The sequence below is a fragment of the Balaenoptera borealis genome (assembly GCF_965194805.1).
Source record: "Balaenoptera borealis genome assembly, chromosome: 8".
Classification (NCBI taxonomy): domain Eukaryota; kingdom Metazoa; phylum Chordata; class Mammalia; order Artiodactyla; family Balaenopteridae; genus Balaenoptera; species Balaenoptera borealis.
The window spans coordinates 105059067-105071561 of record NC_138865.1 but is presented as its reverse complement, the minus strand read 5'-3'; the positions used below and the strand labels follow the sequence as shown (position 1 = coordinate 105071561).

General features: G+C 41.5%; 1 protein-coding gene across 3 annotated transcripts in view; it reads left to right on the top strand.

The window, feature by feature from the left end:
- The window catches only part of ASTN2 (astrotactin 2), an 898930-nt gene that overhangs the window by 741597 nt on the left and 144838 nt on the right, over nt 1-12495 (top strand). For all 3 annotated transcript variants that reach the window (XM_082402209.1, XM_082402208.1, XM_082402210.1), the window contains one exon: nt 571-719. In XM_082402209.1, the coding sequence (XP_082258335.1) occupies nt 571-719 (149 nt within the window). The remainder of the gene's footprint in view (nt 1-570; nt 720-12495) is intronic.

Genomic DNA, 12495 nt, shown 5'->3' with positions numbered 1-12495 from the left:
TCCCCTTTTCTGGGCTTTGCTTTCACCTTCTATGAAATGAGGGGATTGCACCTCCTCTCTCAAAGGACCCTCCCAGTTCTCACCTTCAAACATTCCGTTATTTCTTGCTTTGTAAAAGGATTCCCCAGGATCGCTGCCCTCTGTGAGGAAGTATTGATTTAAGGATATTAAAGCGTTGACTGATATACTGGGGGATTGAAGAGAATGGCAGAGAGGTTGGCAGATGACTGTGTTTGAAGGCACTGCCAGTTTAATTGACAGCGAAGCATCATTGAGAATATAGTTTAAACAAATGGAAAGCTAATCAACTTGCTGTGAGCACATACTGTGTACTTGGATTAATTTACTGGATTCCACATTGATCCAAAAGGTGGCTCTTTCTTATCCCCATTATGAACAAGGAAACGGAGGCTGAAAGAGGTGTAATTAATTGCCTAAGTCTACACAAGGGGTATGGTGGCGGGTTGAAGCCAGACCGAATCCTGTGCTTTTAATCTTGACCTGTGCAAACTCTTGGGGCCCAGACAGTACTGGCTGGCAAACAAACAACCTTCCCTGTCACCCCCCTAGGCTGCGGCTTTCCCCAGCAGTAGAGCCCTCCAGCACCGTGGTCTCCTTGGAGTGGGTAGATGTTCAGCCAGCTATTGGGACCAAGGTCTCTGATTATATTCTGCAGCACAAGAAAGTGGATGAATACACAGATACGGAACTCTACACGGGTAAGTAGAAAGTTCAAGACTTCCTCTTTCGTTGAGATGGTATGACAGAGGAGGGAAACTGGGATTTTCTAAATACCTTTGGAGACTTGGTGTCCTCTGAACTGGGAAGGCATTGGGAAGTTTCACTGTTTGGTGTTTGTTACCTAGTTCCCACACCTGTGTGCTTTTTGGTATGATTTTCTGCAGGGGAAGGTAGCAAATTGTACTTGTAGGGAATTTCTGATTCTCTAAGTTGGATCCACAAAGTCATATATTAAAGTGTTAGTTAATTCAGAAAAGGATTTGACCGTTTCTACTTGGGAAGGCCTACAGGTTACATTTTTGAAGACCTTGATCTGTAAATATATTATCTCTGGGACTGCGATAAAGAAATTCAAGGAATTGCCTTTTCTAGTGAGATGTACTGAGATAGTTGTCTTTCATGCTGGGGAAGAGGATTTGGAAATTATTCAGACATGCAGGAGAAGATGCGGAAAGTGGATCTTACGGAGTGCTTTAAGTATACTTAAAGAGTATACAGGAGGCTGTGACATCCTGGAGGTGGGTCTGCAGGGCTGGTCTGGCTTAGGGCAGGCAGGGAGCCTGGGTCTGTGGGAGCTGGCCTTGAGGCTGGGCCATGAGGGCAGGCCTGGGGTGCTGGAGTGTCAGGAGCCTGGGAGCCAGCCTGGTTCCAGGGTGGGTCAAAAGCGTGAGCTTGTGGTAGTTGGCCTAGTGCTGGGCCCAGCCGGAAACCCGGGTTCAAGGGTAGATCACCTGGGGGCCTTCGGAGCTGGCAGGTGCCAGGGTGGCTTGGAGACCTGGGTTCGTGGGAGCCCACTGGGAGCCTGGTGCCATGGAAGCTGCTGGGGCCCCTGGAGACAGCAGTTGCTGGGATGAGCCAGAGTCCTGGATTCACACAGAGGTCTTCTGGGAGCCACCTACAGCCATGGGAGCTGGCTCTGGAGTGCAAAGTGAAGTTGGTCTCACTTTTCTCTTTCCTTCCACAGGGATGGTTTCTCTCTCTGCACTGGGCTGCTCAGGCTTGGGGGAGAGGTTGTAAGAGTAATGAGAATCTATCTTTCCTAACCTCCTCGAAGCATCTTTTCTTATTTTTGTGCTTCACCCAGGTGCAATGATCCCTCACCTAGAAACCTTAGTTCTTGTGAAGTATTTCTGTGCACGGACAGCTGTTCAAATTGATTTTTCGGTTCAAGTTGTCCCCACGATGCCATTACTCGGATTGGTTCAAATTGATTTTTTGATGGAGGTTGTTAGAGGGGTGATGGGGGCGTTGGGGGGTGGGGGAGAGACAAGTGCTGAAAATTCTTATGCCGCCACGTTGCTAACATTAGTCTCTGAATGATTACCAGGCACATTTTTATAGCTCAAGTAGTGAATCCCAGAGAGGTCTGTGACCTTCCCAAAGTTCCACAGCCAGTCTGTCCTACTCCCAGCACAGTGCTTGTATCTTTATTTATTATGAATGTTGAATTCTCTGTGTCCATTGAAACGATCATAGTTTATGTTTCTTAGTTTGTTAATACGGTAAATTATATTGATGCGTTTTCAAAGGATTAAAAAAAAACACCTTGTATTCCTGGAATAAATTAATCCCACATGGTCATGATGCACTATCTTTTTTTATATATTGTTGGATTTATTGTGTCAAAATTTTGTTTAGATTTTTGCATCCTTATTTGTCAGGTATTTTGATCAGTAGTTTTCTGGTAATGCTTGTGTCTGTTTTGCGGTCAGGATAATTCTGGCCTCTCAAAATAAATTGCAAAACATTTTCTCCTTTTTAGTTTTCTGAAAGAGTTTGGGTAGAATTAGTAATGTATTTTAAAAAAATTGTTTGGTAGAATTCACAAGTGAAATAATCTGGGCTTGGAGCTTTTCTTGTAAGAAGGTTTTAATTACTAACTTAATTCCCTGATAGATGTAGGGCTATTCAGGTTATGAATTTCTTCTTAAGTGATTTTGGTACCTTGTGTATTTCAAAGAATTTATCCATTTCGTGTAAGTTATAAAATTTACTGGCAAAAAATTGTGATATTCTGTTATTATTTTTTTAATATTTATGGAATTTATAGTGATATTCTCATTCTTGATATCGGTAATTTCTGTCATCTCTCTCTTTTTTTCTGATCAATCTGGAAAGAAGGTTGTGTAATTTATTTATCTTCTCAAAGAATCCGCTTTGATTTCACCTATTTTTGCTATTTTCCATTTCATTGATTTCTACTCTGACCTTTGTTATTTCTTTTCTTTGGCTTATTTTAGGTTTAGTTTGTTCCTCTTTTTTTTAGATTTTTAATGTGGTAGCTGAAGTTGTTGATTTGAGATTTTTCTTGTAAGACAAGTATTTTCCCTAATTACTGCTTTAGTGGCTTACCACAGATTTTTGATAAATTGTGTTTTCATTTTCATTCAGTTCAAAATATCTTTTAATTTCCCTTTTGTTTTCTTCTTTGACCCATGGATTCTTTAGATGCATGTTACTTAATTTCCAAATATTTGGGGATTTTTCAGATAACTTTCTGTCATTGAATTTTAATTTGATTCCACTATATCAGAGTATACACTTTTTATGGCTTTAATCATTTTATTTTTTAAAATTTTTATTTTATATTGGAGTATAGTTGATTAACAAAGTTGTGTTAGTTTCAGGTGTACAGCAAAGTGATTCAGTTATACATATTTTCAAGTTCTTTTTCCATTTAGGTTATTACAGAATATTGAGCAGGGTTCCCTGTGCTGTACAGTAGGGCCTATTATCTATTTTAAATATAGCAGTGTGTATATGTCAATTCCAAACTCCTAATCTATCCCTCCGCCTGACCCTTCCCCCATAACCCTAAGTTTGTTCTCTAACTCTGTGAATCTGTTTCTGTTTTGTAAATAAGTTCACTTGTATAATTTTTTTTTTTAGATTCCACATATAAGTGATATCATATGATATTTGTCTTTCTCTGTCTGACTTACTTCACTTAGTATGATAATCTCCAGGTCCATTCATGTTGCTGCAAATGCATTATTTCATTCTTTTTAATGGCTGAGTAATATTCCATTGTATATATGTACCACATCTTCTTTATCCATTCCTCAGTCGATGGACATTTAGATTGCTTCCATGTCTTGGCTATTGTAAACAGTGCTGCAATGAACATTGAGGTGCATGTATCTTCTTGAATTATGATTTTCTCTGGATATATGCCCAGGAGTGGGGTTGCTGGATCATTTTAAATTTATTAAGACTGGTTTTATGGCACAGGATATGGTCTATCATTGTTTTCAGTGTCCAGTTTAAAATCATGTATTTTCTTCTATTTATGGATGAGTTTTTCTATGAATGCTAGTTAGATCAAATTGGTTGATTGTGTTGTTCAAGTCTTCTAAATCCTTTCTGATTTTCTGTCTTCTTGTTTTATCAATACTTGAAAGAATGGTACTGAAACCTCTGATGATGATTGTGGATATATCTGTTTCTCCTTATAGTTCTATCAGTTTTTACTTTATGCGTTTTGAAGCTCTGTTATTAAATGAATAAACATTTATAATTTTTATATCCTCTTGATGAATCAGTCCCTTTATCATTGTGAAATGGTTGTCTGTATCCATGTTACATTTTTTGCTCCAAAATCTACTTTTTTCTGATATTAATATAACTTTCTCAGCTTTCTTCTGATTAGTGTTAGAATGATTTACCATTTTTTATTTTTTTACTCTTATATTACTTGTGCCTTTTTTTTTTTTTTTTTTTTTTAATGGCTGTGTTGGGTCTTCGTTTCTGTGCAAGGGCTTTCTCTAGTTGTGGCAAGCGGGGGCCACTCTTCATCGCAGTGCGCGGGCCTCTCACTCTCGCGGCCTCTCTTGTTGCGGAGCACAGGCTCCAGACGCGCAGGCTCAGTAATTGTGGCTCATGGGCCCAGTTGCTCCGCGGCATGTGGGATCTTCCCAGACCAGGGCTCGAATCCGTGTCCCCTGCATTGACAGGCAGATTCTCAACCACTGCGCCACCAGGGAAGCCCATACTTGTGCCTTTATATTTAATATGGGTTTCTTGTAGACAGCATGCATTTAGGTCTTTATTCTTTTCTTTTTCTTCTTTTTTTTTTTTTCCTAATCCAAGCTGACATTGTTATCTTTACCTTGGGGTGTTTAGACCATTTATGTTTAATATGATATTGTTGTGGTTAGGTTTAAGTTTATCATTGTGCTGTTTGTTTTCTATTGTTCCACTTTTCTTTGTTTCCTTCTCTTTTTCTATCTTCTTTTAGATTGAGTGTATTAATTATTCCATTTTATTTCTTTTGTTGATTTATTATAACTCTCTTTTGTTTAGTGATTACTTTAGGGTTTATATATTCATATTTAACATATCACAGTGTGCCCTCAAGTGCCATTATAACACTTCATATGCAGTAAAAGAACCTTATATAGTATACTTTTATTTCTTTCCTCCAAGTCTTTATGCTATATTGTCATACATTTTACTCATATACATAAGTTTCATAATTCATTGTTATTTTCCTAAAAGAGTAATTATCCTTTAAGTATATTTAATTAATAGTTTTATTGTTTACTCATGTACTTACATTTTTGGTGTTCTTCATTCTTTTACATACATCCATATTTTCATCTGATTTCATTATCTTTCTGCCTGAAGGATATATTTTATTATTTCTTATAGTTCAGGTTTGTTCATGATGAATTCTTTCTGCTTTTGCTTTTGTAAGCTATTATGGCTGGGTACAGTATTCTAGATCGGCATATTTTTCTTTTCGTAATTTAAAGATGTTGCTCCTGTGTCTTGCTTACATTAGCAATTTATTGTGTTTGAGGTTTATTAAGCTTCTTGGATCTATGGGTTTACCATTTTAGCCCATCTAGAAAATTGGGGGCCATTATTTTTCTCTCTCTCCATCTTTTTCTCCTTCAGTGACTCTAAAAATATGTGTATTCAGCCACTTGAAATTGTTCTTTATCTCACTGATGCTCTTTTCATTTTTTAAAATTATTTCTTTTTGCTTGTTTCCTTTGGGATAGTTTCTAGTGCTATGTCTTCATTGCCTTCTGCAATATCTAATCTACTGTTAATCTATGCAGTGATTTTTTTTTAACTCAGACATTGTAATTTTCTATTTATTTATTTATTTTTGGTTGCTTTGGGTCTTTATTGCTGTGTGTGGGCTTTTTCTAGTTGTGTCGAATAGGGGCTACTCTTTGTTGCGGTGCGCGGGCTTCTCATTGTGGTGGCTTCTCTTGTTGTGGAGCATGGGGTCTAGGAGCGTGGGCTTCAGTAGTTGTGTCACGTGGGCTCAGTAGTTGTGGCTCGCGGGCTCTAGAGCAGAGGCTCAGTAGTTGTGGCACATGGGCTTAGTTGCTCCGGGGCATTTGGGATCTTCCTGGACCAGGGATCGAAACTCTGTCCTGCATTGGCACATTGGCAGGAGGATTCTTAACCACTGCACCACCAGGGAAGTCTAGACATTGTAATTTTCATCTTAGGAGGTTCAATTTGTTTTTTTAAACATTTATTTTAAATTAATTAATTTATTTATTTTTGGCTGCATTGGGCCTTCATTGCTGCACGTGGGCTTTCTCTAGTTGCATTGAGCGGGGGCTACTCTTCATTGTGGTGAGCGGGCTTCTCATTGCAGTGGCTTCTCTTGTTGCGGAGCACAGGCTCTGAGCGCACGGACTTTAGTAATTGTGGCACGTGGGCTAAAGTACTTGTGACTCGTGGGCTCTAGAGCTCAGGCTCAGTAGTTGTGGTGCACGGGCTTAGTTGCTCCTCACAGCATGTGGGATCTTCCCGGACCAGGGCTCAAACCCGTGTCCCCTGCATTCGCAGGTGGATTCTTAACCACTGTGCCACCAAGGAAGTCCCAGGAAGTTCAATTTGATCTGGCTAGTATATGGCATATATAGTCATAACATTTTTGAGTATGGAATAGAGTTATAATAATGGTTTTGATGTCCTTGTTTCCTAATTCTAACATCTGTATCAGTTCTGGGTCAGTTTAAATGGATTGATTTCTCTCCTCATTATGTGTTGAATTTCCTTCTTCTTTGCATGCCAGGTAATTTTTGATTAAATGCCAGACATTGTGATATTTGCCTTGTTGGGTTCTGGATACTTTTGTATTCCTATAAATATTTTTGAACTCTATTCTGGGCCACAGTTAAGTTATTTGGAGACAGTTTGATTCTTTTGGGTCTTACTTTTAAGATTTGTTAGATGGAACCAGAGCAGTGTTTAGTCTAGGGCTAATTATTCCCTACTACTGAGGCAAGACCCTTCAGTGTGTTCTACACAATGACCCATGAATTATGAGATTTTCCAGTGTGACTGGGAGGAATAGGCACTATTTCTGGCCCCTGTATGAGCAATGGGCATTGTTCTGTCTAATCCTCTTGGATTGGTAGGCTCCTTACATACATCCATTAACCAGTACTTTGCTGAGTACTGAAAGGGGACCCTACACAGATCTCTTCAATTTTCTCTCTGTACAGCTCTCTCCTCTCCATTACTCTATCCTATAAACTCTAGTCACTTTCATCTCCCTGGACTAAGAACTCTGCCTTCTCAATTTAGGGAATCTTCCAGGCATCTCCCTGCAGTGACCTAGAAACTCTCTAAAGGCAGGAAGCTGCAGAAATTTTAGGGCTCACAGAATTTGTTTTCCATATTTCAAGATCTCTGTCCTCTGTTGCCAGATTTCCAGTTTGAAAACTTGTTTTATGTTATTTTCTTTTTAAAAAATCCTTAATGTTTCAGGTAGTAGGGTAAATAAATCTAGTCTCTGTTTCTCCATCTAGTCCAGAAATGGAAATCCAAGATTCTTCCTTCTGATTGTCTAGGAACCAGTGTTCTGATCCAAGAGTTCCTTTTTTTTTGATAGAGATAAAACTTCTTTTTAGTTACATGGTCTGGGGACACCCCACAGAGATATTACCCCTTCTTCTTCCTGCTGCCATTCAGAAGTTTGAAGATAATGACATATCTGCCACCATCTTTACAGGTTCTTCTAATTCTTTCTTGTGCTACTTGACTTTAATTCTCTCCACCATCCAATTCTTGAATTTTTCAGTGGACAATTGTCTTTAAAGAAGCAGGATAATGACTCTTATGTCTTTATAATTTGGTATCCTTCCACAGTGCCTGACGTACATAGACGTTCAGTGTTCACTGAATTGAATTATATGTGGGTAGGCATATACATGTTTTAACTTTTCAACTCTGATGTTAATTCTTTGAGTACTGTGTGGTCTTATGAGGTCTTATGTAGTTCTAGAGACTAGCTGAGTACATAGTAAGCCTTCTAAAATGTGTTATGATTAATTGATGCTGTAGATGATTGGCAGTGGATATCTGAAGCAGAAACCTCATCTCTTTGCCTCCTTGCCACTTTTACTACGTCTCAACAATCTCAAAAGTAAACTTGGACCAAATTTGAAAATTTCAGTCAACTTGACTGAACTTTATCTTAGAGGTTACCAGCCAAATTAAGGAGCGTGGGCTATTTTTTTTTTTCCCCAAAAAAACCTGGCTTCTGCTTTCAGTTTCTACCACTTCTCCATGAGAAATCTAGGGCCAGTCGACATCCTTTCTGGGTCTCAGTTTCCCTATCTGTGGAATGGGGAAAATAACACTTATTTCATTAGCTACTTTGAGAGTCAAATGTAGCACAGTTCTTGAGACATGGTAAGTACTGATAAATGCTAGTTGCTTCTAATTTCCATGAATTAAAAAAAGAAAAAGGAAAATTCAATGTTAGGAAGAAAACAAACAATAAAATAAGGTTTAAGACTTGTTTTGTTAGAGAGTTAGGATTGCTCACACATTTGGCCAGGTGAGGCCAGAATAAGGAAATGAGGGCTTTTTCTTTGATCTCTGGATTTTTGCTGGCAGCCGAGTGCAGTGCTGTAATTGTTTATTTATTCACAAGCTCACGCATGCGTGTGCACAGATATACATGCATACACACATTCTCTCTCTCTCACACACACATGCTTTATGACTGCCATCTGTTCAACACCCTTTTGAACTAGCTGTTGAAATGCGTACTCTCCCTCCCTGTCTCCTTCTCCTGTCCCCCACCCCTGGGTTTGGCGCCCTCTTTGTTTCCTTCGGAGAAGCCATTGCTCTGTCGGTCCTGGGACTCTATTGGGAAAGCCAAGCATAACTAGCCTCCTGTTCCAGTTGTTTTGAGCAGAGACAGGGCTTGTTTTGGGGGGGGTGGCTGAATTCCCCGCACGCTAATCTGTCATCGATATTAAAAACAGACGTCTGGTTCTCCCCCGTGGCCTCATCAGAGCAATTGGCATGGGTTTCAGCCTCTTGGGCAGGGCTAGATGCAGGGGGGTGGGAATAAGAAGGCGGGGTGAGGCACAAGCAAATTTAATGAATCCAAATACCATGTTTGACCTACGGAGAAAAAGGCTGAGGAAGGCGGGAGGGGGGATTGTCCCGAGGTTACACACATGAGCTAGTGGGAGAGTCAGTGCTAGAATGGGGGCTCTGGTTTCTTTACCTGCTCTCCCTGCCAAGTCCAAATATCTTTCCACCAGTGATATTACCTCTGGTGTGCTTTGTTCTTGTTGAGAATAAACCAAGAAGCAAATGGAAATTAGGGGATACAGGGTATCTGTGTGTCTGGGCAGGATGGAGTATCTAGACATATGATGGCAGCTGGGGGGCTCTTCTAGAGAATGTAGCTCTCCAGACTCATTGCTTCTTTGTCATACATGCCAGCTTCTGAGAATCCCAAAACTTTAGAGTAGCAGGACCTTAGCAGTGAGTCCAACTCCCTCATTGCAAGGATCAGAAAAGGAAAGACAAGAAGTGGAAGGGTCTCACCCAACGTCATAACCTCCTACCACACTCCCCTGAAGTTTCTTTGGTCAGCTGCTGGAATATTTTTTAACCTTTTAAAAATCAGAGACTTCTCCCTCTCCCCATGGGATTCCCAGCTTCGCTTTGGGTTTTGGTTCAGGACTGAAAGGCCAGCTGGCTCTGTCGGACCCCGCACGAGGCAGTGGGCCCTCTCTACCATCCCCCACATCTCCTCACGAAAGGCAGCAACATCTGGAGCCGGTCAGTGCCCCTTTCTGTCCTGGCATTTGGGAGCCTGATGGGCTGCTCCCCAGCTTATCAGCACCAGGCTCCCCTCCCGCCAACTCTCAGTTCTTATCTCTGTGTCTTCCTTTCTCTATCCTCGCTCTCTCCTTCCTCCCTTCCTTCTTTTCCTCTATGTGTGTCCCTCTTGACATCTTTCTCTCTGTCTCCTCTTTTTCCTTTTTTACTTCGTGCCACCTTCTGCCTATGTCTCAGTCTATCTTTTCCTGTCTTTATCTCTTCGAGCTGCTTAGGCATGAGCTGCTCATCTAGATTCATCTAGATCTGGGTTAAGAATAATATCCTGAAGGGTCAGAAGACACCTCTCTCCATCCCCAACGCAATTCTCTAAACCCTCCCTCCCTGTTTCCATTAAGTCTAATCTACGACTGAAAGGACACCGCCCACACCCTCTCCCTGCACACACACCATCCCATCTTAGACCTTAGACCGATGACCTTCTCAAGTGACGGGGAGCAGTTATGGAGGTGGGTTTGTGTGGGGAATAACTTAAAGCAAAGGACAGCAAGGTCTCACATCCCCCAGTAGCTGAGAGGATGGTGGCAGCAGCGGCTGTGATGGAGTGATTACATCGGAGCTGTTTATGAAATTCCGTGGAAATTACTCATAGCTCCTCAAACAGTGCAGGCCATGGCTGAGCCCTACTCTTTGTCTGAGAAGCTAGAAGAGCCCTCACCCGCCTGCTGTCTGCCTGCCCTGGACCAACTTGAGGGAGGTGATGTCATTGGAGACTGGGCCCCACTCCCTCAGCTAGAGTGGAGGGGGGTGAAGGAAATATGTTTTACAGGGTGAGGTACAAACTGACATGCCTGCAAACATCTGGAACTGATCTCAGGTCCTCAGAAAATGTTTCTGTCACTCCAGCTGCTCTTTGGGTGAGAGGTTTCTAAAGTCAAGGGCCTCCAAAGGGAAAAGGTACTTGGAGGGTCTTAATTCTCTCCATTCCCCCATGCCACCCAACCTGCCTTTTATATCACCGAGTGTTTTGTTTTGTTTTGTTTTTTTAACAGTTCACAAAGCACGCTTGTCTGTTTCATTCATGTGTATGGAGCTCTTACTGTGGTCCAGACACTACAGGGTGTGTTGGGCATGGAACAGGAGCAAGGAGGGCATGAATCCTGCCCTTGGGGAGTTTATAAGTCTACTAGGAGATAAATACAGTTTAGCAAGAAATTACCCTAAAGCATGGTAGGTGATGAAACAGTTCATACACTGTAAGAGCACAGATTAGAGGTTTCTAACTCAGTCTAGTGGCATCGGTAAAGGCTATGCAGAGGAAGTGAGGCAATTGTTCAAAATTCTGGTCCCAGTAATTAATCATACTGGTCAAACCTCACTTAAGACTATCAGCCTCCCCACGTGGAGCTCACCCTCTGGCTGAAAAGACTGCTCTTGAGGTTTCCCTTTCTCCCTGCTGCCACCTGTCACCATGCTTGACCTTCGTAGCAGCTGCCCATTATAGATGCCAAGAGAAGAAAAGCTAGCTTTCCCTCTGTACTCTCCAGAACCTCCTTCTAGGCCAGGGAAGAATTATGGTAGGTAGGTGCCTACCTCCCATCCAAAGACTTTGTCATGATTAAATCCGTCCTTCCTTATGACCCTGAAATGCAGTCATTCCCCAAAAGATAAAGCTAAATAGAATCCAGCCTTCATCTTCTTGCTTCAACTGGAACTGATGCTCCAAGTATCAAAGCTGCTGGTTTTGAGTTTTCTCTCCATCTATGCTCTTGTCATCACAGTAGATGTGTTCAGGTCCTCCTGGGTTCCGAGCCCTACCACCCAGTCTCTCACTTCCTTAGCCTGCTCATCTCCAGTGAACTCTCTTCCGGTCCAGCTCAGCCACCCACTCCTAGTTCACACCCTGGAGTTGTCCTCATGTGATGATGTCCCATCAAAATCATTAGCTCCAATATCCCACTCTCTTTTATCCTGTTTGTTTTTTATCTCTCACCCCTACCATATCTGTCTTTTAACTCAACATGATTCCCTGTTCCTAGGTATCACTGCTCTATCTCCGTCTATCAGTTCCAACTATTTTTTAGTCATCTCCCTATCCATGTGAAATGGACTGAATGTTTATGTCCCCCTAAAATTCATATGTTGAAAGCCTAACCCCCAAGGTGATGGTATTAACAGGTGGGGCACTTGGTCAGTGATAAGGTCATGAGGGCAGGTCTTCATGAATTGGATCAGTGCCCTTTTAAAAGACACCCCAGACAAATCCCTCAGTCTTCTACCTTGTGAAGTTAAAGTGAGAAGAAGGCCATCTAATAGGAAGTGGACCCAAAGCCTATTGATGTCTTGATCTTGGACTTTCCAGCATCTAGAACTGTGAGAAATACATTTCTGTTGCTTATAAGCTACCCATCTATGGTATTTTGTTGTAGCAACCCGGAAGGACTGAGACACCATGGTAGAGTTCATGGCTCATATTTTAATCACTGTTCTCAACCACCTCCTGATCTCTCTTGCCTTTCTGTTCTTCCGTTGCCCTGCTTGGCCAAACCCCTACACTGGATGCACACAGCAGCTCTCCATCCTCTCCTCTGCTAATACATACATCAAACAGCTAGTGAGAAGCACACAGTTGAGAATATTTGGCACAAATATATCAACAGTCACCAATGTCAACCGGACTCTTCATGCTACCTG